Here is a 24,905-nt window from a genome sequence, read left to right as displayed (position 1 = left end):
TCAGAAAATAGGATCGTTTTAGGGCAGTACATTTATCAGAATTCCTGTGTTTTAAATTTCCTATTCTGGTTGTCCTCTCATGGCTTTGATATTCTCCACAAGCCATTTATCTTCAGCTCCTGCCTCTCATACTGCTTCATAGCTACCAATTTCATCTGTTTCCCAGGCAACTGTCTAAGGCTGACTCAGACCACTCAATATAGAGTTTAAATCCTTCCATTTCCCCATCCCTCTCCAGCTCAAATGCTTTTCCAGTTCTACAATCCTCAGAACGCTGTATTATCCAGTCTAACCTTTGTCCATTTCCGAATTACTGTGTCTTATTGTTGGCATCTGGTCCTTCAGCTGTATAGGAACAAAGCCCTGGCATTCCCTGTCTAAATCTAAGCACCTTTTCCCCTGTGAGATGCTCCTCAAAACCTACCAGTTTAATCAAGCTTTTGGTGAACTGCCTTAACAACTTCTTGTGCAGCTCTATAACAGTCTTTGTTTAGTAACACTACTGTGAGACTAAGTTTAAAAACGTAAAAGCAAATTTCTGTTTGACACTCTGCTCACCATTGATGTGCGTTTTGCTCAAATGCAGGCTCACCTGAGGCGACACATGGAGATTCATGGGCGGGTAGAAAATTACAACCCCCGCCAGCGAAGGTTACGCAACCTGATCATCACAGATGAGAAAGAGGAAAGTGCAGAGAGTGACACAAACACAGCAACACGGACAGCCAGCCTACCAGACCAGGTCCTATCCACCACAGCCACAAAGACTACTCAGTGCACTGAAACCCCAGAACTCTTATCTCATAGGTTCACAGGCATTGGGAGTTATCACCTGCAAGAGAATGTGGAGCTGTCCATTGGTATGACAGACATGTACGTTGAAGAGGTCACCATAGTCAAGATATAAAAGAACCTATTGCCTGAAAATGGGGTCAGAACCTCAAACAAATAATTGACTCTTGCTTTGTAAAATATATAAAATAAAGTGGAGTTTCTAAGTAGTCACTGATCAACACAACCTTCCCTGTATATTTTGTCCACTCAGCCCCTCCCCCGAATTGGCTATGTAACCCCAACTTGCAATGTATAGTGAGGAGGGAGTACTGCCTTTTCCCAAGTACCATTTATCAGGTGAAACATTAACACAGACGCTCAGAGATTTTGAAGATACGTTGTAATATGGATAATGATGGGATAATGTAGGGGGAGGGGCTTAGATTAGTTCACAGGTCGGCACAACATCGAGGGCCGAAAGGCCTGTTCTGCGCTGTATTGTTCTATGTAATTATTCAAAAATGAGCAGTGGTGGCTTTTCTGGGCCTAGCCCACATTCCCTGTTTAACCAGAATTTCAACAAGCACAGAACTGCTCATCTAGCAAATCGTGAAATATTGCTGTGTGAAAAGACAAATTGGAATTTTTAAAAAAGTGCCTTTCATGTCTTCAGGACATTGCAAAGCACTTCAAATTAAGTCACTGTCATAGGGAAGCAATCATCCAGTGCGCACAACAAGATCCCAAAAACTGCAATGTGTTAATGACCTGGTTTTTAAAATTTCTTTAATGGGGTGTGGATATCACAGGTAAGGCCAGCATTTGTTACCCATCAATAATTACTTTAAAGAAGGTGGTGGTGTACGGCCTTTTGAACCATTGTGGTCCATCTAATAATGCAAGTACACTTAAAGCACTTGTTTCAAAGAGAATGCCAGGATTTTAATATCCACAGTAAACAAGGAGCTACATTGTTCCAAGTCAGGATAATTGCAGGTGTGGTATTCCCATGTACCTGCTGCCCTTGTCCTTCTTGGTGGTCAAGATCATGGGTTTGCAAAGTGCTGTTGGAGGAAGCTTGGGGAGTTGCTACAGTGCAACCTGTTCATGGCACATGCCATTATAAATGTGTATTAGCAGCAGAGGGAATGAATGGGGTGCTAATCAAGGGGCTGATTTTTCCTGGATGGTGTCAAACTTTTGAGTGTTGTTGAAGTCACATCCATACAGGCAAATGGATACTATTTCATCACTCTCTTCAGTGGATTCTCTCTCTCTCTCTCTCGTTGGAGAGAGTCACGGCCTAGTGCTTGCATGATGCAAATGCTATTGCCATTTTGGCGTAGATCAGGAAGATTGTTATACCAGCCATATCTCACTCCAGACACTGTCCAGGAAGAACATTTCCAAATTTTCTGGGTAGCTTGTACTTTACAGATGCAACCCACAATCTGCAAAGAGTCAGGTGTATTGAACCTAACTGGAATAATATGATTCCAAAGTTTGACATACAATTTAGTTGTAGAGCTGTACAGCATGGAAATAGACCCTTTGGTCCAACACAACATGCCAACCAGATGTCCTAAATTAATCTAATCCCATTTTCCAGCATTTGGCCCATATACTTGTAAAACCTTATTTATCAGATCAAGCTCAAGTATAGTGTAGATCTTGCTGCCTCTGGGTGTGAACTGCTTCATTATTGAACAGCTGCAAATGATATTGGACAGTGTGCAATTATCTTTGAACATTTCCAATTCTGCACCTTATGATGGAAGGAAGGACACTTGAGAATGAAGCTGAAGATATTTGGGTCTAGAACAGTACCTGTAAAAGAACTATGTAGGCTCTTGTGATAGAGTGATAATGACCCTACCTCTGATGCCTAAGGCCTGGGTTCAAGTCCCATCTGCTCCAAAGATGTGTAATAACATCTCTGAACAGGGTGACTAGAAAATATCTATGTTAAGGAACTCCTGCAGTGATGTCCTTGGATCAAGATTAATCTCAAAACAATCACTACTACCTTCCTTGTGTTGGACAACGTCATCAACCAGTGGAGAAAATTAGCCCTTTCTCCTTATCCCCATGCAGTGTCAACATTGGAAAAGTACTCCATAAAAGGCAGGCAAACCTGTTCTTTCTTGGTCTGGCCTACACGTTGACCCGTTTGCCTTTACGTGGCCTAACAAGTTACTAGGTTCAAAAGTAATTAGGGATAGGTGAGGAATTCTTATGTGGGCATTGTTTTCTTTCATTGGGCTTGCCAGCAAACTTAACTGCAGGGTGACACCTCAAGATTCAGCCAGATAACAACCATACTGACATTGTGGGTGTCACTGCCATCTACTGATCACGTACTCAACCTGCAAAACAATAATACAGAAAGATAGCATTAGAACATGAAATCCTGGATATCTGGTAGTATCTATGGAGAGATGAGAATTAACTTCTGATTGATTACAATAAAAAAAATTGGAATAGAGCTTTAAAGATGAATATTGCTGGCTTTTGAATTAAACACTAAAGACAAAAGCAAAATTACTGCATATTGTGGAAAACCAAAAAAAAAACCAGCAGAAGAAATCCTAGATACATGCATACATACAGGTGTATTCATTCAGCATTTTTATTCAAGAATATAGTATCTCTTAATGCAGCTGAATACTCAAATGGTAAAGCAATAGACAAACAACGAAAAAGAGGCTGGATTGAGATATAGAAGTAATGGCAAATTTGTCTGGCAAAGTTATTGACAGAAATTATAGGGTGTTCGAAAAAAAGTTTGTAGATCCCTGCAGGAAGTTATTATTCTGACCAGAAGTTTACTGTCCACGTGGAAAAAAAAACACAACTTTCTCCATTTCCCCTCCATTCCACAGGTCACAAGCAACCTCCTAGAGCCTCAATCAAAGTTTCACCTTCATTGGAAGGAGAGCGTGCCATCGGACATCAATGCAGCCCAAGCCTGTTTCCAGCATCTAAATAAGTGACAGACAACATAAACAGAAATGCTGGCTGAGTTATTTTTATCTTCCAAAAGATCATGTGGCGGTGCTCAAAGATGACCAAGGAATGATCAACGTGCGGTGAGCAACATGCTACTTAATCAGCAACAAAAATAATAGATTAACTGGTTGTTGCTTGCAATCGATCTTGCAGTGTAAAAAATAGTTGCTGCGTTTGATAACCATAAAAAGGCACTACACTCGAGAATGAAATAATGGAACAAATATACAAATATTTTCTCAATGGAAATGGCATTGGAGTCACTTCACATTTATTTCATGCTCATGCTGAGACAACAAAGGAGAATTTTATCCACAAGTGCACTAAAAGAGACAAATCCTACATTAAGTATGTATTAAACTATTCTGACTAAAACAAACCAAGCTAACTCCTTCAGAGTAGACATTTTATTTTAGTGAATTTTGTGTTGTACAACTTCTCAATGTAAACTACATGTTTGTGTACAATAAGCCACAATATCTCAAATAAAACAACACGCATTAAAACTCAGGAAAAAAAAAACCAGGAAGTGTTTAGAATTCACAGAATCTGGAAAGGAAAACCACATGTCCTACATTTAAAACTAAAATATATCAATTTTCTCCTTCAAGTTGTCTGTATTTAGACTCAATATTAAATGGATATTTTGTTCAGATTCAGACATGTACTTAAAAAGGGAACCACCCATTCTCTAACAACCGAAAATTTATCCAAATTGAGTTAAGCTGAACAAAAAAGACATGAATTCTATCCTTTGGTGTGTATATCAGACTAAGGAGGAGGGGAGTGGAAAAAAAACAGGCCATTGTTGCCAGTTGTATTTGCTGGACAAGTACAGCATCAGTCCGGACTGCAGCCAAATAAACTGCCAAAATGCACAAGGAATGGTCGAGATGGGTACGAAAGGCAATCACTGCTGTGTTCTACGCCTCAGAGAGGCAGTGCCTTCAGGGTAGAAGTGGGGAAAAGGGAAAATGTAGAAAAATAGAACTGCTGTATTTCTGAACAAATTACTTCAAACAATTGAACTGGGAACAATGTCAGCAGCAAATAATGGATTGAACACGAAATAAATATCAAGTTAACTCAAAATATAATACTGGGAATATCTAAAAATTGCAAACGGACAACCATGTCTTTCTATTTGGCAGCATATTTTGAATGCGTGATTCTTGAATATTTAATTGCAAACCCTCTATTTCTACTATTTTATAAATAGAAATATGTATAAAACTAAATATGTATATCCTATACCCTCTGTCCTCTCAGAAACAGAGAGGATAGACGAGCTATATTGGAACAAGCTGGCAGTGTTTCTAGAAAACGGACTGGAATTCGTTGATATGTATTTTACCTTCCAAAACTGAATTATTTTCCACCCTTGTGAAATTCTAACAAGCCTGCTACAGCTGAAGAGGGTGGGGTTGGTGATGGGGCAGCAAATTTGAGGCGACTTAAAACATATCCCACAGGATTAAAGTGCACCAGTACCAACTTACCATCTCAAAGGCAGCAAGACCCCAATTCTACATTCCAAATAAGCTTTCTCCACTGCACAGATTTGCTCATTTAGTGTCAGAGATTTTAAAATCAGGTTGGATCCAACCTTAAAATGCAGCAATCAGTACCTTCAAAGGGTTGTTTGCAAGCTTTTTCTGGGGCTAGTCATTGCAAATCCTTTTACAGACTTAGCATACCTTCCAACTGGAACTCACATTGCAACTTTGCGTAAACATTAAACACTGAATTGTATGTCTTCATTAAAACCCAGTAAATAGCACATGGTGTTCACCTGGTACTTCACAATATCCCAACACAGTCATAAAAACAAATTTAAAATCAGTAAAAACATAGTTGACTTTCCAGGCTGGAACAAAACAGGAAACACAAAATAGTATTTGTGCTCAACCTCTATCTGCCTGTGCAGATCAGAGCCTCAAGAATCCTACAGGACTACATGAAAGAGTTCTCTAGCTGTCTGGTTCTCTCCAAAACTCATCCTTCAAATTACCAGTAATACCGCATTAACCTTGTTGCTGTTCATGTGTTCACGCTGTGTACAAAATGGCTGCCTTATTTTCTTACACTGTTGCATTTCAAAAGTAAATTAATTGCAAGTGAAGCATTTTGTGATGTGATCTGGCATTACTTAAAGGCAAGTCTTTCTTTTACAACCAATGCTTAGCAACAAGCATGTGGCCATAGGAGAAGACGAAATCGTCACATCTCCCAACTTAACAGAGTCGGTCAACAGATACAGTGAAACCTGCCAGACTAAACATCGACAGCAGCCAATGAATGGCACAGTTGTGTTAATTTGAGCAATTTCAGTCAAAACCCAATTCAACAGGGAGCATTGACTGCTTTTGGTCCAACAGGGACAATTTTTAAAATAAACTGGGAAAGGACAATGTCCAATCGACATGTGCCAGTCCAGAATTAGATGGTGAGCTTTTGTAATGTGTTAGAAATCTGCTGGTTTTGGAGAGAATCCAAGCAGATTTCACTGTAGCCAATATCAGTCTCCAGTCTAAACAGTGCTATAGGCGGAGGTTTTCATTATGAAGGTGTCTGCGATACCGAGCTAGATTCAGGGCATTTATTTCATTGTTATGGTTGTCGTTCAGAGTCCCTTCAAAGGTAACTTGGGCGGTGGGCATGAACTGTCGGAAGATGCTAACAGTTCCATGCCAGAAGGTGGGCTGTGGGAGTCGTCCTACTACACTCCAGCAACCAGTCTCAAAGTCATAGCTTTCAATTATGTCGGATAGTTCAAACGTGTTATCGTAGCCGCCAGACACAACCAGCTTCCCTCCCAGAGCAGCCACACTGCCCCCAACATGGACCTGCAATGTAAGAAAAAAAAGGTTGAACATACAGATTCAGTATAGGGAAGCATCCTATTCTGCAAAGAAACTAAAAGGAGTGGTATACCTCAGCCTTCAGCATCCTTGGTTTCAGAATTTTCACTTATTTTTCCAAATTTATTGTTTTGCCACTTCCCAGCTTCATCCAGATGTACACTAGTCTTTGCCATCCACCTCACCTCCAACCACCCAGCTTTCCCCTTCCTTATTCCTCCTATTCTGCTCAGATCAGCTCCTACTACTTTCTGGGACTCAGAGGTTGGTCAATTCAGATTTAGTGCAAAAGGTGACCTGATTTGACACACAGAGTACCTGATTCATGGGTGGAATTTTGTCCCATTCATTCTTTGTTGGGTTATACACATCAACCTCTGAAGAATCATCCCTGTGGAGAGAAGAGGAAGAGAATGTGTTTAGCAATCACTCCAGACACCACCAAGATAGAATCACGAGTATAACAGAATATGCATTCACAGACAGTCCACGTAAAGCTCTTCAACCCATGCCTTGTATTTTAGCATCCCTACCACTCAGGTTAAAGTTTGTGTTGTGTTACAACCCCTCCAGGTCTGTGATCCAATAGCCCACTGATACTCTATTTGGGCTCACAACTAGACAGGAGACTTTTGAAGAGAGGTACTGGCACATGTGGAACTATAACCAAGCAAGCTTCAAGAGAAAAGGAAGGAAGAAACCTGGCAAGAAAACAAAGTTAATATGAATCGGAATTCCTGCAGTAAACAACATGATTGGATAACAGTTGTTACTGATGTTGGAAAATAAACTCCCTGCCTCTAACTTATTCAGGTCCACTTGTTTACTGGGTGAACGCTTGACTGTGGCTGACAGCAGCAGGTGGTGTAGCAGCTCCTGACTCCATCCATTGGATGACCATATAGAAAATGAGACAAGGAAAACTTTTTTTTCTTTCTACACAATGAGTTGTGATCTGCATTTTACTGCCAGATTCAGTAGCAACTTTCAAAATGGAACCTGCCTAAATACTTGAAAAAGGATAGTGAGGAAAGGTCAGGGGAGTAGAATGGGAGAGCTCTTTTTTTTTCAAAGAAATGGCATAGGAACGATGAACTGAATTCATCTGTGTTGAATGCTGTCAAGAATCAGACACAGCTGTTACATGTTAACAAGAAATAGATGATGAAAGGAGGTCAAGGTCATTTAGACTGCAGTTGAAAATTTCACCAAACATGAAGCCCAGAAATTGCAGACCGACTGCAGTGCGGTCAGTGGAAACCAGACAGACAATCAGAGTCACTCAATCAATGGGTGCTGTCCTAGTATAGGAGATCTTTACATTTCAAGCTGCACATGAGGCCCAGCCTAGGTTTCTCTTTGATTCATGTCACTTTGACCAGTCCTGGCTGGGATAATAATAAATGGGACAGAGGGACAGGAAGCAGTTGGAGTTTTACCACTGATCAGACTTGCTCTACCAAAGATTCACGATCTCACTGGATCACTCGGGTGAACAGATAGACACAGGTCACAGCATGTAAAACTATCCCTATTAACTCCCAAGTATTTCATATTGCTAATACGAACAGGTCTTCGTTAGGATTTGGAAATATTAATATTGTGGTGGTGGATACTGATTAATAATAACTTTCAAAAATGAACTGAGTAAGTACAAAAGGAGAATATCTGAAGGGCAATGGGGAAAAGAGTGGAGGAGTGGGATCAACTAGATTGCTCTTCAAAAACAAATTGGTGAAGGCATGATGAGCTGACTAGTGCTGTACTGTTGTAAAACTTACAACATTGGCTGTAAAGGCTTTGAGATGGCCAAAGACCACAAAAGGTGCTATACAAATGAAAATTTTGCTCTTTTCACCAAGCTAAGAAACAATCCCAAGAACAGCCCTTCCAAAATGCTAAGACTAATTAAATCACAATAAATCAGTTGACAAAAATAAAGGTGTTGATTCAATAGAATTTCTTGGTCAAGAATCAACTTGAGGGTCACGAGTCATAGTTCAGACACCTCTTGTTCTGGTGATAAAAGGCCAGCTGGAATTAGATATAGTAAGGGAAGAGAGGAGGAAAATGCGAAACAGATATCTAAAATAATGAAAGTATGAGAGTCACTGGTATTAAAGTCACAACCTAGCTATCAGAGGTTTGCTGGGAAGCCTGCAATTTGATACAGAAGGCCAGCCATTTGAAAGTGATCTCAGAGTCAGAGTCATACAGTAGGGAAACAGACCTTTCAGTCCAAATCATCTGTGCCAGACATCCCAATCTGACCTAGTTCCAATACCCAGCATTTGGCCCAATTCCCGCTAAACCCTTCCTATGCATGTGCCCGTACAGATGGCTTCTAACTGTAATTGTACCTGCTTCCTCCACTTCCCCTGACAGCTTGTTCCATACACGCACCACCCTCTGAAGAAGTGAGCCCTCAAATCCACTTTAAATCTTTCCCAGCTTACCTTAAAAAGGTATGTCATCTAGTTTGCAGACCCCACCCTTAGAAAAAGACCTTGGCTATTCACCCTGTTCATTTATAAAATCAATTATTCACCTTAATCAATGATTAATCCAAATCACAACATATAAAATTGCAAAAATATCAAAGGGAGGAAAGCATAATACAGTGGGTCTGTGATTGTATGCCTGTGGATAGAACAGAAAGGGTAGTGAACACATGAATGGAATTAGCAACTTATAGGACCATGCTGTGACGGCAGCACAGTTGCACAGCCTCAAATATAACAGTGTGGAGCTGGAGGAACACAGCAGACCAGGCAGCATCAGAGGAGCAGGAGAGCTGACATTTCAGGTCAGGACCCTTCTTCAGATTTCTTACTATCTCTGCACAGTTTCAAACTTATCTGTCATGCATAAGAATCAGGGTGAGGCACCTGTGCAGCTGCTCTGCAACATGAGGAGTAGAGGGTAAACTTTACTCCCAAAGGTTCACGACATTCCTGTTTACAGATGTTCTTTTTATGTAAAGGCAACCCCATCCCACAGTGTAACCAATTTAAACTCACCGCACAAAATATATCAGTCCATTGAGTGTCACTGTTTTTGGCACAAACGACCATGGAGGTAATGAACCGCAAACCACAACACTCCACGAATCAGTCTCAGGGTCATAGCGCTGAATGGCCATTGATTCTTTGCCAGCAAGTGTGCCAATGGCATAGAGTTTTCCCCGGCAGGCTGTACTTGAGCAGTTGTCCATGGGGAAGGGCATGGGTCGCAGGGCCTCCCAGCTGTCGAGGCTGTGATCATAGCGCTCCAGACTATCATGGGCAATGATGTAGATATGGCCTTTGAGTACCACAGAGCTGTGATATTCTCGGGCTTGCAGCATGGGTGAAACCTCTGTCCATTCATTCACGCTGGAATTGTAACGCCATACACAGTCATACAGTGATGTCCCATCAGAACCACCTATTGGACAAAATAAAAAAGACATAATGAAGGCAGCACTCATTTACTGTCCCGTTCCCTCCTGGGATCGATTGGTCATTCTCCACGTTAGTGAGCAGCACTCTTACCTCAGAATCTGAAGAGTGCGGTCTCACTTGACAGGCTAACAAGTTAACACTCGCAGTGCCAATTCTGGTGTGCTGCATTGTTAAAAATGTGATTTCAGATGAAATTTTAAGCCAAGCTCCTGGCTTCCCTTCCAAGTAGACGTAAAAGACCTATGGAACTGCTTTGAAGAACAACAAGGGAGTTGTCCTTGACACTGTGGCCAATATTTATTTCTCAGTTAACACCACTAAAACAGAATATCTGGTCACCATCGCATTACATTTTGTGGGCCCTTACTGTATGCAAATTTTCAACATTACATTTCAAAAAAAATACTTCCTTGGCAATAAAATCCTTTGGAACACCAAGACTGTGAAAGGCACTATATAAATACAAGTCTTTCTTGATGTGGGCCAAGATGGGCTATCAGACTGTACAACATCAGAAACAAGCTCAACAGCTAAAGTCACACACTTTTTATAGCAGTTTACAGCTCAGTGAGAGGCCTTTATGCCCATTGCATTTATGCTGTATGAAAAATCTGAACCTCATCACACTTCCTTCCCTTGTTTCAATTAATCTGATTTTCTCCTTAAATGTTGCAGTGGTCTCTGCCTCAACCACTCCCTGGGGTGAGGTATTTCATCTTATAAATGTGAGGTGATTCACTTTGGGAAGAATAATAGGAAGGCAGAATACTGGGTTGATGGAAAGATTCTTAGTAGTGTTGATGTGCAGAGGGATTTTGGTGTCCATGTACATAGATCCCTGAAAGTTGCCACCCAGGTTGATAGTGCTGTTAAGGCGGCTTACGGTGTGTTAGGTTTTATTGGTAGAGGGATTGAGTTCCAGAGTTGTGATGTCAAGCTGCAACTGTACAAAACGCTTGTGCAGCCTCACTTGGAATAGTGCATGCAGTTCTGGTTGTCCCATTACAGGAAGGATGTAGAAGCATTGGAAAAGGTGCAGTGGAGATTTACCAGGATGTTGCCTGGTCTGGAGCGAAGGCCTGATGAAGAAAGGCTGAGGGACTTGGGTCTGTTCTCACTGGAAAGAAGGCAGCCAAGAGGGGATTTAATAGAGACATACAAGATGATTAGAGGACTAGATAGGGTGGACAGTGAGTCTTTTTCCGAGGATGATGATGTCAGCTTATACAAGGGAGCAGAGCTACAAATTGAGGGGTGATAGATTTAAGACAGATGTCAGAGGCAGGTTCTTTACTAGAGTGGTAAGGGCGTGGAACACCCTGCCTGCCAATGTAGTTAACTCAGCCACATTAGGGGCATTTAAACAGTCCTTGGATAAGCATATGGACGATGATGGGATAGTGTAACTTTTGACCTGTCTTTTATAAAAACAAAGTGATAATTTCCCTCTTGACCTTTATGATTTGTTTATAAAACACAAAAGCTTGCTTCTATCAAATTTCAATGACCAACTCAGAACAGACCACTGATATCCTCAGGAACGGGTGTCCTGCTCCAACAAAACAACATTTAGCCTTTAACATTCCCCTCGCTCCTCAGGAAGCATTAATCCTCCATGTGGTGTCTGCTTACACGTACCCAGGAGCTGTCTCCCAAGCTCTGCATGGTAAAGTTCAAGCACAAATACAAGGCAGGAAGACAGCTTGCAGCAGAATGCAGCACCCTGAGGTGTCAGAGCTGCAAACAGTCCCAACTCATAGCCCACTAAACCCTAGCATGGTCACAAACCATCATAGAAAGATTTTTAACCCGTGGAGATGTCATTTACATCTTGCTCACTGGTAGCTGCTGATTATAAATAAATTCTCATTGACATGGATTTCACACAGTAAAAATAGCTGTATGATCTGCCACGTTAACATGATCTGTATGTAGAGTGACTACAGACAGGGAGGACTGAAATAGGACATCACTTCCCATCAATGTCACTTCAGCAATCTCAAAGCATTAATAATTGAGAGAGAAAACAGGGACAGATTCGACACTATCTCAGAAGAATTCTAGAATTACAATCATATGGTATTATTAAAACTCATGAAGAATTCTGCCTAGCCATCTTACACATTCAGAAACAGCACTTTAAAATGCTGAAAACCAGTCAACTTGTCACCCACATTGAGGGAGCTGTCCTTTTAAAAAGCTTACAGTCCATCCCACAGGTCAAGACCACCTTTAAGATGGTCGCTGCTTAACAAGTGAATGTATACCAACATGGGTTTGGTTTGGATTGTGCCATTAGAATGCCCATGAAGCTAAAGCACACTCTCTGGAGAAGCAGCTTAACTATCCAGGGCAAGGGATGGACAATAAATATAAGCCTTTCCAGCAACACTCACATTCTTAACTATTCAAATATCTTCAACTGTTTTTACGTTCAAACATCTGTTGTTGTATGTTGTGTTCATTTTATCAGGTTTGGGAAGTGATTCTGTTCAAGATGACTGACTTAAGCATCAGCTGTGACTCAGTGATAGTCTCTGTTCCTGGAACCAAAGATTGAGGCTGGAACCCACAGCCAAGTACTTTGAAGACACACCACAACGCCAGTACTGAAAGGGTCCAGCACTGTCAGAGGTGTAGTCTTTCATGAGACTTCAGTCTCGTTAGGCCATAAGACATGGGAGCCTTATTCCTATAACTCTAGATTCCCTTAATGATTAAGAATATTCAAGGCGGAGATAAAGAGATTTCTAAAGTCCCAACCTTAACAGCCCTCTATTAAGAATTGCACAGATTCACTACCCTCAGAAAAAAATTCCTGTTTTCCCTCAAAGACTCCAGTTCACGTTATAGAAGAGCAGGGTAATTCTCCCTTACATTGTATTCCCTTAAATGACGGGGATGATCTAAGAGATATGTACAATGATCAAACAATTCACAGAGAAACTACTTCCTCTAGCAACAGAATCCAGGAACATAGAAAGTTATTGGGCCTATCACAGGCTCTTTGAAAATCTATCCAAATTAGTCCCACTACCCTGCATTTTCCCCAGTGACTGACAACATCCTTCTATTCAAGTATTTAAGCTGCATCGACCAACTTTTCAGACAACACATCTCAGATATTAAAAACATTACTCATCTTTTACCAATTATCTTAAATCCATGTTCCCTGGTTACTGACTCTCCTGTCAAAGGAAGCAGTTTCACCTCATTTATTCTATTAAAACCTTTCATACATCTCTTAAATCTCTCCTCAAAACTCTGCTTGAAGGGAGTAGCCCAACTTCTCTAGTTTCTCTATACCACTCCTGTACCCCATCCAGAAGCACTACAACCTAAAAGTTAGAGTCAAGCTATTCAGAAGTAAAACGAGGAAGCATTTTTTTTCCACTAACTTCTATGACCCATGAAATTTATTCAATCAATTCAGTAGAGGGCCAGCTGAAATTTTCAAGATGGCGGCAAAGCAGTAGTGCGGCATGCAGGATTCTGCCCAGGGCTCACCTGCTCTGGCTGTTAATTTTTTTTTTCTTCTTCTGTCACTATTTTGTTTTTCCTACTTTAATCTATTTACACTCTGCAGAGTGTGAGTTTGTGCAGCGCAGAGGAGAGTGAGCCCCAGTGCAGTGGATTTGAGCCATCATGGAGTGAGTGAGCAAGCCCAACATGGCAGGGAAAGAGATCCCCCAACACCTGCAGCAGTGGCAAGAACAGGCCTGAGGTGGCAGTGACAGCTGTCAGCCCCAAGCTGCAGGTGGCGTGGACTGGAGGTGTGGTCCGGAGGCAAGGCCCGGCACAGCATCCTGTGTGAAGGATTGTAAAGCTGAACTTTTTATTTCTTTATTTTTCTAATTATTTCTAAGATTTTGTACCTAGGTACCTTACACTTAAGATAGTGGGACAGTCTAGTAATGCTGAACCTTTTATTTCTTTATTTTTCTAATTTATTTCTAAGATTCTGCAAACTAATACCTAAGATAGCACCATAAGTGGCGACTTTGTAAACATTTCACTGCACTGCTGTGAAATAATGTGACAATAAACTTAATTCTAATGCTAAAGAGTTACAGCTGTTTTAAAGAATGATAGATGCTATTGGTTGAATCCTTCTGTGTTTCAAGATTATCAGAGGTGGAGTTTTCTTGGTTTAAGAGAGTGTGAAAAAAGACAGATTAAGGCAGGTTGGGGTACTGACCTACCGTGCCAAATTGAATAGGAAGATATTTTAGTGCAGTGGTACCACCCTTCCCTCTGAACCCAGAAGCTCTGGGTTCAAGTCCCATTTTAGGATTTGGTGGCGACAGAAAGTAGGTTTATAAATGCAGTGAAATAGAATGTTTGTTGACTTGCAAAAGTCTTGTGATTCACTAACGGCAGGTGGTGAAAGCGGTAGAATATCCTGATCAAGCATGCTTGATGCAGAATGATGACCTTCAACATAGCTTCAGGCAACAAGCCAAAGACCTGTTCCAGGCAAAACTAGTTACGGAAGCAAACATAAATATGTACTTTGTCTACCCCAGGCGCCTAAAAGGGACGGAAAGGAAATAAAAGCAAGATATTTAATGGAATGGGAGCAGAGAGGGAATAGGCCTACTCCCGTTCCCTAGGCAACAGGAACTCGACTCAAGTAGTTAAGCGGAGGAGAAGCCGATGGGACAGTCCCGGAGAGAAGTCCCATTCCCTTACCCGTCACGTAGATGTCGTTTCCGAAGGCGGTGATGCTGTAACCTCCGGCCAAATGGTCAGGGAACTCGGCCAAGTACCGCCAGTGTCCGGTCAGCGGGTTGAAGCAGTCGACGGTGACCAGCTCGTCGCAGTCTTTGTCGCAGCCGCCGACCACCACCAGGATCTCGGCCAGGCCGGTGGAGGGCCGGGCCCTCATCCTCTCGCACGGGTAGTCGTGGCGATCGTACTCGGAGGACTGGAAGGCCCGGGCCTGGTGGATGAGCTGCAGGCAGCGGGGTGAGTAGTAGACGAACGGGTCGCTCTCCACGTATGCGAGCAGGTAGAAGCGGCGGATAAACGGCAGCCGCACGTGCTCGAAGAGCTCGGGCCAGAAGCGGAGGCGGCGCTTGGGGTCTGCCTTGACCCAGCGCAGGGCCAGCTGGTAGGCCGCCTCCTCCTTGTCGACGTGCAGCCGGTCGTCGGACAGGTACTCTAGCAGCCGGCGCTGCGGCAGGGCCTCGAACTCCTTCTCGGCGGACAGCTCGACGATGTGGCGCAGGATGAAACGTTTGGCGTTTTCGGCCAGTCCGCGGCAGGCGTAGGCCTCGGCGAACTCCTGGATCTCCAGGCAGTTGGCCACGTCCAGCTGCCGCTCCAAGTAGGCGCAGCAGGCCTCCTTGACCGAGGGGAACTGGAAGAGATCGGCGGCCCGGGCCAGCGGCTCCACGTTGCCCTGGGTGACGGTGACCTGGCCGGTGTAGGAGAAATCCAGCAGCAGGCTCAGGATCGGAGCCTTCACCCCGTGCAGCTCCACCCGATCGGCGTAGCTCTCCTTCAGGCGGCCCGCGAACATGGCCCTGAAGTAGTGGCTGGCGGCTGCCAGCACTGTCCGGTGACACGGGAAATCCTGGCCGTCCGCCGACAGGGTCATGTCGAAGAACTTGCCCTCTGCCCGCAGCTCGTTGATGCCCTGCAGGATGTTGAGGGCGTGATCGGGGTCGGAGAAAGGCAACACCGAAGTCTGAGTCAGCGTGCTAGGCCTGTCCATCCTTCTGATCGCTGAGAGAGCAAAGCATCTGTAACCAGAGAGAGCGAGAAGATTATTGAGGCATGAGCTGGCCCTTCTGCAGCTTTATAGCAGAGAGCCGGTCACACAGCGGGTCATGTATACCAGGAGAGGAGCCAGGTGCAGCCTGCAAATCATCTTGACATTTACTTTCAATGGATTGAAGCTTGGCTGCACGCAGCCTCTCAACAACCCTGTACGCCCTGCTCAGTCACAATACGAGCTCATTCTCGTACACTCCACACAAGTGCATTCCTTCCCTGGTGGGAAGCATAAACACTTGTTCAAGTATAAACATCACAGATCTGTTGGAGTGATGGCAATGCTGTAAAATCTATGTAGCTCTTTCTGTTAAGTGTGTCCCTCCTAGGCTCAGTAGATCACACTCTTGCACTCGGAGCAGTGGATTCCAGTCTCACTCCAGAGATTCAAGCACATACGCTGACAGTATTGAAGAGAAGCCTCATTTGCTCCCTCAGTTGAATGTAAACATCCTCTGGCACAGTTTCAAAGTACAAAAGGGAAAGAAACCCGTTTGACTCCAAGTCCAAATAAGTGACTGGGAATTTTGCAGCAAGTAACTTACCTCCTGAGTCTCCAAAGCTTGATAGTGTCAAAATGTACAAGCCAGGAGTATGATGGAATACTCTCCACTTGACAGGATGACTGCAGTTCCAACAACACAAACTCAACACCATCCAAGACAAAGCCATCTACTTTTTAACATTCCCTCCACTGCGAATGCACATTTGCAGCAGTGTGCACTTTACGTAAGGTGCACTGCAACAACTCATCCTGGTTCCTTAGGCAGCATCTTCCAAACCCAGAACTTCTACCACCAAGAACGACATGGACAACAGATACATGGGAACACAAGCACCTGCAGATTCCCCTGCAAGTCACTCACTGACCTGACTCAACTATCAGTGGATTAAAATCCTGGAATTCCCTTCCTAACAGCAATGTGGTATATCCACACCGCATGGACTACAGTAGTTCAAGATGATGGTTCACCACCATCTTTGAGGGCGATTTAGTAATGGGCAACAAAATGCTGGCCCAACTGGTGACAGTTACATCAGCAACAGGACAAAAGCATCTTAGCCAATATGTAATAACTCAACCAACGTTACAAACAAAAAGAAACCTGGTCATTATCACTGCTGTTCACGGGAACTTTCTGCACATTAAAACAGTAGCTTCATTACATGCAAAGCTCTTTGGGATATCCTGCAGTTTGGAAATACACAAGTGCAAAACTTTCTTCTTGACACTGTTCATTGTCCAACAAGACTCTATTAAAAAGGAACAAACAATCTCCATGCAAGTACAAACAGCTCAGTCATACAGACACAGTCATTGTACAAACTTATGTTAATTCTTCCTTCCTCTCCACCTTCTTTGCTTAGAACCAGGCAAATTTGAACAGTGTCACAAGATTTTTTAAATCAAGGCCCTGCCTTCCTGTTCCAATAGATTTCAAAAGTTCATTCCAAAAGATACCTCCATCACAGCATTCCCTGAAAATAGTATTGTACTAGAGCATTAGCCATGTTCAAAACATGGGAGCTGAATGTGAGCCAGAAATCTATGGAGCAGCACTTGTGGAAGAAAAGCAGGGCCAACGTTTTGGGTCTGGTGACCCTTCTTTCTCTCCGCCGATGCTGCTAGATCTGCTGAAATTCTCCAGCTGTTTCTGTTTTTACTTCAGAATTGCAGTATCCCTAGTTCTTCGTCTTTTGTCTAATGGAATAATCCCACTCATCCTATCAAAGTCAGAATTCTACATATATTAAATCTCTTAGCTCTTCTAGTGGATATAACCAGTTTTTCATACCTCTCCATCACTGTAATTTCCAACCATGAACCTGGCTTCATCCTGGAGAATACATTTCCTATGGTAGGAATGTCAACTTTACTCTGGGGATGTACACAATTACAGTTTACAATTTAACCATGAACACGATAAATTTCAGTCTCAGTGGTGAAATACTGAACCATTGGCAAGCAATTTTAAAACACTGACTAAAAGATTTTATTCTTTGGCAGAGGCCCTGTATTCTGTGAATTTCCAATCTCAACTAAGTGCCAGAATTAGGCAAATGCAGACCTGGTACTTCCCTATCAAGGGGCAGAAAATGATCAAGTGCTAAGTAGTGAATACCTGCAGCCATGGGCGAAATACAGTGTGCAAAATGAGAGAGAATAGTTGGATCCCAATCATCACAAAGCAGAACTTCTGGGCCTATAAGAGATGATTTTGTAAATTTATTTCATTAAGAAACAACAGCCCGAAAATGCTGCAGCTCCGATGCCTGCAGAAAGATGAAAGAAGTTTGGATTCCAGTTCACCAAATCAGGATAAAGTCACATGGGAAGGGAGGTACAACTGTTCTGATCACCTGGCGGCTGTGAGGAGTTGTTACCGGATCTGATTACTATCTAGTACTTCTGTGGACAATGGGTGAGGAGACAATCAGACTCATAAGTAATAGACTATCTCCATTGTTGTATAATCTAGGATTCCTTGTGCAAGGGGCTAAATGGTGCTGATACTTGCTTGAATATGATTCATGGCATTTGAAACTTTCAGCGAATGTAAAGTACAAGATAATAGTCATCTAGATCAAACTGGCATTTTTTTTTGTCTCCCTTTTAAACGGCATTTGAATTCATTCAGATCTTTTCTTTGGCAACAAACCTGGTAGATCTCATCTACAGAACCTTTAATTAGGATTTCCTCGCAGCTATATTTATGCATACACATAAACCAAAAGAGTGGAAGGGCGCATATCCAGTCACAGCACGCATGCCTCAAGCAGCCATGAGTCATCCTGCTGTCACCAGGAATTTGGTTTCATACAGAAAAAAAACAAGTTATAAACACATCCAATAACTCACTGCAGATCCCCCTCTCAGAAATAACGTGTACACTCACTATCAGGCTACAAATGATATACTAAGATAGGCAAATACAGTTTTAATCAGAGATAAGTTTTTAAGACAGATGCAGCAAACTGTGCGGAGGCTCAAGCTATGGCCACCAACAGTACAGCAATTAAAACCAGCATGATGTGGAGGGCAGGGGTTGTTCAAGATTAGGAAAGTTCGGGAAGGCTGAGGACACGCAGGGATTAGATTGTAACTTCAGTGAGTGATTACCATACAGAGGAGGAATAAAAAGGTATGCAGACTAGGAGTACCTTTACTCGGCTGCCAAGTTAACCCATGTCCAACGGATCTAAAATGCAATTTGTTTACTCTTTACAGCTCGTCTACTCAGCCCATTTGCGGCATCTTCACGAATTTATAATCAAATTATATACTTGTGAACTGTATTCTCTGTCATAACGAGAAGCCTAAGGTAATCTCAGCATACATTGATATCTTCGGTCTAAAAGCAACAAACAACTGACAAAACATTTCAGACATACAACATAAATTAGTTGCTGAACTAGGCATATGACAGTATAGTGGAATTCCAAGTGATGGTTTCAACCTAGACACCTTACCAGGTATCTTAGTGATAGAAATGCCACAATAACACTTAGTTGACCAGTGTGTCACTTTATCAATAATGAAATGAGCATTGAGAATTCTTTAAGAAGGGAACATAGTGAGTGGATTTGAGACAAAGTGAAGCTATATTTCACACAGGCCCATTTTACATTATAACATAGGACCAGGAGCAGGCCATTCAGCCCCTTGAGCATATTCTGCCATTCAAAGAGTTCATGGCTGATTTGTGGCCCAACTCCATATACCTGCCTTCAAACCATATACTTTAACACTTTTGCTTAATGAAAAAAAACACTCGGATTTAAAAATTCACAACTGATCCTGCATCAACTGCCCTTGTGGAAGAGTGTATCAAACATCTACAACCTTTTCTGTGTAGAAGTGCTTCAAAACGTCTCTCGTGAATGGTCTGGCCCTAATTCTCAGACTATGCAAGCTAGCTCTAGGATCTCCAATTAATGGAAATAGTTCCTTTATCTCCATGTCCTTTACTGTTAATATCTTGAAGGTTTCAATCAGATCACCCCTTAACCTTCTAAACTGTAGAGAAAGTAAGCCTAATTTGTATAATCAGTATGTCGGATTTTAGTTACTTCACTGTTGGCAGCTATAGTTTCAGCTACACCCCAAGCTCTGTAATTTCCTTTCTAACTTGGAGGATCGAGAGTCTTTGGAAGCTTTTGCCACAGAAGCTCTGGAAGCACAGTCCTTGTGCATATTTAAGTCTGAGAGAGACAGATTCTTGATCAGTGGGGGAACAAAGTTGCAGGAAAGTAGACAGGTGGAATGTCAGATCGGCCATGATCCTAATGAATGGCCGAGCAGGCTCAAGGATCCAAGCAGACTATTCCTGCTCCTGTTTCTTATATTAAGAAACTTGTTAAAACTTTCCACCTGTCCAAATAGCTGACAAGGTTTCTACAAATCAAGTTTTTTTTTATTTTATGCTAAAAGTGCTATGTAAATTGTATCTGCTCTGTGCCCAAGCTACCTAATCTAAATAGCACAAGTACAAAGATTCAAACTATTGTCCCACATAATGTTGCTTTTGTTCCAAATCAGAAAATGTTGCTGCAAAATCTAGAGTTCTGTGATTCTATTAAATCTGTTGAAGTTATCATGCAAATTTCCTGTCTTGAGAAGGTGCCACAACAAATTAACATGTCATTGTACCACAATTATCCATAGTCATAGAGTTGTACAAACAGAAACAAACCCTTCAGTCCAACTTGTCCATGCCAACCAGATGTCCTCAATTAATTTAGTCCCATTTGTCAGCATTTGGACCATATCCCTTTCGACCCTTCCTATTCATATGCCCATCCAGATGCCTTTTATGCTGCATCTTGATAAAACTCTGGTTGGGCCACACTTGGAATATTGTGTTCAGTACTGGTTGCCTTATTATAGGAAGGGTGTGGAAGCTTTAGAGAGGGTGCGGAGGAGATTGACCAGGATGCTGTCTGGAATGGAGGGCAGGTCTTATGAGGAAAGTTTGACGGAGCTAGGACTTTTCTCATTGGAGTGAAGAAGGAGAGGTGACTTGATAGAGGTGTACAAGGTGATGAAAGGCATTGATGGAGTGCATAGCCAGAGACTTTTTCCCAGAGCAAAAATTACTATTATGAGGGGGCATAATTTTAAGGTGATTGGAGGAAGGTATAGTGGAGATGTCAGAGGTAGGTTCTTTACACAGAGAGTGGTGGGTGCATGGAATGCACTTCTGGCAGTGGTAGTGGAGTCAGATACATTAGGGCCATTCAGGCAACTCTTGGATAGGCACATGATGATAGTAAAATGTATGGTATGCAGGGTAGTTTTACCTTAGAGTAGGATAATAGGTCGGCACAGCATCATGGGTCAAAGGGCCTGTGCTCTGCTGTACTGTTCTATGCTCTAAACATTGTATTGTACCAGCCTCCACCACTTCCTCTGGCAGCTCATTCCATACATACACCACCCTCTGCATGAAAAAGGTTGCCCTTCAGGTCCCTTTTAAATCTTTCCCCTCTCACCTAAAATCTCTGCTTCTACTTTTGGACTCCCCCCTTCCCTAGGAAAGAGGCATTGGCTATTTACTATATCCATGCCCCTCATGATTTTATGAGCCTCCATTAGGCAACACCTCACTCAGCCTTTGACCCTAAAAGCCCCAGCCTATTCAGCTTCTCCCCATAGCTCAAACCCTCCAAGCCTGGCAACATCCTTGTAAATCTTTTCCGAACCCATTGAAGTTTCACAACATCCTTCCTATAGCAGAGCCCAGAATTGCACACAGTAGTCCAAAAGTGGCCATTCAATGTTCTATACAGCCACAACATAACAGCCCAACTCCTATACTCAATGCATTGACCAGTTGAGGTAACTGTACCAAGTGCCTTCTTCACTGCCCTGTCAACCTGAATCTCCACCTTCAAAAGAACTTCGAACCTCCACCCCTAGATCTCTGTTTGGCAATATACCCTAAGACCCTACCATTAAGTGTACAAGTCCAGCCCTGACTTGCCTGACCAAAATGCAATAGCTCACATTTGTCTAAATTAAACTCCATCTGCTACTCATTGGCCCATCTGATCAAGGGCCTGTTGTACTCTGGGATGACCCTTTTGCTGTCCAAAAAAACCTCCAATTTTGGCATCATCTGCAAATTACTAACCATTCTTCCTTTATTCATATCCAAATCATTTATATAAATCAAAAAGCAGTGGAGCCAGCACCAATCTTTGTCACATACCAGGCCTCCAATCCCAAAAATGACCCTCCACCACCACCGTCTGTCTCCTACCCAATTGAACACTGCCATGGAAGAGGTCATAGTGCCATCTATTGCTGGAAACCTTTAACCACATCAGTAAATAACTGCAATTCAGTGCCTCCAAGTGACATGTTCCAGCACTACAGCAATGACATGCCATTCACGGTAGAATTTTCTTAAAAACAAAAAGCTCTGGAGAAACTCAGCAGGTCTAGCTGCATTTGTAGATAAAATCACAAATAACATTTCAAGTCCAGTAACCCTTCATCAGAACTTAAAATAGCTGGAAGAAGGTGATGTTTATGCTGATGGAGTGGGTATAGGGGGGGTTGTGACTAGAGTACATGGAGATGAGGTCCAAAGCGAGAGAGAAAAAGGGAAACAAAGAGATTGCTGATAATTAGGCAAGAGACAGATAAATGCTACGTCAAGTGCTGATGAGAAGTGTAAATAGTTGAAAATGGGTTGGCTGTGCTGGGAGCAATTCAAACCAGTCAGGACCTTGAGTATGGGGGAAGAGTAATAAACCTAAAGGAAGATGCTCACGTCTGAAACTGTTAAACTCAAATGATGAGTCCTGCATGCTGTAAGGTACCTCGGCAGAAGATGAGGTGTTGTATCTCCAGCCTGCATTGAGCCTCACCGGAGCAGCGATGCAAATCTGAGACAGAAATGTTGGCGTGGCAACACAGTGGCATGTAGAAGTGGCAAACAACTGGCAGGTCAGGGTAATTTTCTTCTGGGTTTATAAAAGGCCCTTCACAAGCTTACAAGACAAATAAATAAAAAGAAGAATGCAATTCAATTCAGTCATTGTTTATTCACAGAGAGACTAAAATTCCTCAACATCAAACTATTTGCTGTATTTGGGACCTTGTTCTGTGCATGAATCGGAGTCACGGAGTTATATTGCACAGAAACAGACCTTTCAGTCCAACTCATCCATGCTGCCCAGATATCCTAAATAAATCTTATCCAGGTGCCAGGATTTGGCCCATATCCCTTGAAACCCTTCCTATTCACATACCCATCCAGATGCCTTTTAAATAAAAATTTTTCTGAAGAAGGGTCCAGGCCCGAAACGTCAGTTTTCCTGCTCCTCTGATGCTGCTTGACCTGCTGTGTTCATCCAGCTCTACACCTTGTTAAGTTAAAATATTGTAACCACCTCCACCACCTCCTCTGGCAGTTTATTTCATACATGTATCGCCCTCTGCGTAAAAAAGTTGCCACTCAGGTCCCTTTTAAATCTTTCCCGTCTCAACTTAAACCTATGTCCTTTAGTTTTGGACTCCCATGGGAAAAAGACCTTGGCTATTTCACCCTATACATGTCCCTCATCATTTTTATAAACCTCTACAAAGCTCACTCCTCAGCCTCCAACACTCCAAGGAAAGAAATTCCCAGCCTATTAAGTTTCTCCCCACAGCTCAAAACTCCAATCCTGGCAACATCCTTGTAAATCTTTTCTAGGATATGTGGAACAATCCCTTTTCTGCTGTTACACCGGCACCATCCCTCGCCTGTTCCTCCATTACATTGATGACTGCATCGGCACTGCCTCGTGCTCCCATGAGGAGCTTTAACAGTTCTTCAATTTTTCTAACACCTTTCACCTCAACCTCAACTTCACCTGGACTATCTCCAATACCTCCCTCTCCTTCCTGGACCCCTCTGTCTCTATCTCTAGTAACTATCCCCAGCCCCACCCATCCTCCCTTTATTTATTTCGCAGCTCCCTTCCCCCTCTCCAGATCTGAAGAAGGATCCCGACCCGAAATGTCGACTTTCCTGCTCCTCTGATGTTGCCTGACCTGCAGTGTTCCTCGAACTCTACACTGCGTTGACTCTGACTCCAGCATCTGTAGTTCTTGCTGTCTCCAAATTTCACAACATCTTTCCTATGGCAGGGAAATGACAATTGAACATAGTATTCTAAAAGTGGTCTCACCAATGTGCTGGACAGCTCCACCATGGCATTCCAACTCCCATATTCAATGTACTGACCAATGAAGGCAAGTGTACCAAATGCCTTCTTCACCACCCTATCAACCTGTGACTCCACATTCTCTTTATTTGACAACGCTCCGCTGGCCCTACCATTAAGTGTATAAGTCCTGCCCTTGCTTGCCTAACTAAAATACAACACTTCACATTTGTCTACATTGAACTCCATCTGCCACTCCTTGACCCACTGGCCAGCACTTTTCATTATAGTGTTATATTATTGGCTGTAAAACACTATATGACTGTGTGAGGTTGTGAAAGGCACTACATAAAAATCCAAGTTCTTGCTTTGAGATGTCACAGAGTTGCAGAAGGAGGCCATGTGGCTATGACCTCAACTACTGTAATCAAAGCCAATTTCCAGTAAAGGTGATTGATTCTTTTTAAGACAAAATTTCCTGATATCAGTTCTCCATTTCCCACTGATGAGCTGGACCCCTTGTTATACTGTCCCACTTCCTCACTTTCTCCAACGTTCCTGTACATTGATACATTTTAAGGCTACGAAGCTCTTTTCACAGAATGGATGAAATATAAAACTCTGCTGCTGCTGCTGCAGTTGCTGTTACTATCCGACCCAAATCCCATAAACAATTGCTTGTGGAGAGTAAAAGGATATCAGCAACACTTTAATGGAAAAGAGAGAGTTACACAAAAAATACACAAATTGCCTTGCCTTCTCCACAATGAAACCATACTGTTAGTTGACATCTAACTTGTTCATTCCAATAAGGTCAAATGAAATAACAGCACAGTGGTAAGCTCTTTTCCTATATTATCCATTACTTACAAAGGCTATT

General features: G+C 42.5%; 2 protein-coding genes across 8 annotated transcripts in view; one reads left to right on the top strand and one right to left on the bottom strand.

Moving 5' to 3' along the window:
- zbtb48 (zinc finger and BTB domain containing 48) overlaps positions 1-7,382 on the top strand; it is a 45,297-nt gene extending 37,915 nt beyond the window's left edge. For 4 of the 7 annotated variants that reach the window (XM_048561287.2, XM_048561288.2, XM_048561285.2 and 1 more), the window contains one exon: positions 587-3,771. In XM_048561287.2, coding sequence (XP_048417244.1) covers positions 587-907 — 321 coding nt within the window. In that variant the 3' untranslated portion in view covers positions 908-3,771. Of the gene's footprint in view, positions 1-586; positions 4,890-7,217 lie in introns of those variants that run through there. The other 3 variants (XR_007250479.2, XM_048561289.2, XM_048561290.2) reach the window with 3 other exon arrangements.
- klhl21 (kelch-like family member 21) overlaps positions 4,887-24,905 on the bottom strand; it is a 30,074-nt gene continuing 10,055 nt past the window's right edge. Inside the window, exons 2-5 of the mRNA XM_048561292.2 lie at positions 14,780-15,834; positions 9,665-10,070; positions 6,963-7,035; positions 4,887-6,629 (exon numbers count right to left, since the gene is read on the bottom strand). Of these exons, the coding sequence (XP_048417249.1) occupies positions 6,324-6,629; positions 6,963-7,035; positions 9,665-10,070; positions 14,780-15,806 (1,812 nt within the window). The 5' untranslated portion in view covers positions 15,807-15,834 and the 3' untranslated portion in view covers positions 4,887-6,323. The remainder of the gene's footprint in view (positions 6,630-6,962; positions 7,036-9,664; positions 10,071-14,779; positions 15,835-24,905) is intronic.

The sequence above is a fragment of the Stegostoma tigrinum genome, chromosome 28 (genome assembly GCF_030684315.1).
Source record: "Stegostoma tigrinum isolate sSteTig4 chromosome 28, sSteTig4.hap1, whole genome shotgun sequence".
NCBI lineage: Eukaryota > Metazoa > Chordata > Chondrichthyes > Orectolobiformes > Stegostomatidae > Stegostoma > Stegostoma tigrinum.
Note: the sequence above shows the minus strand (reverse complement) of the source record. Positions and strands in the feature narration are given on the sequence as shown.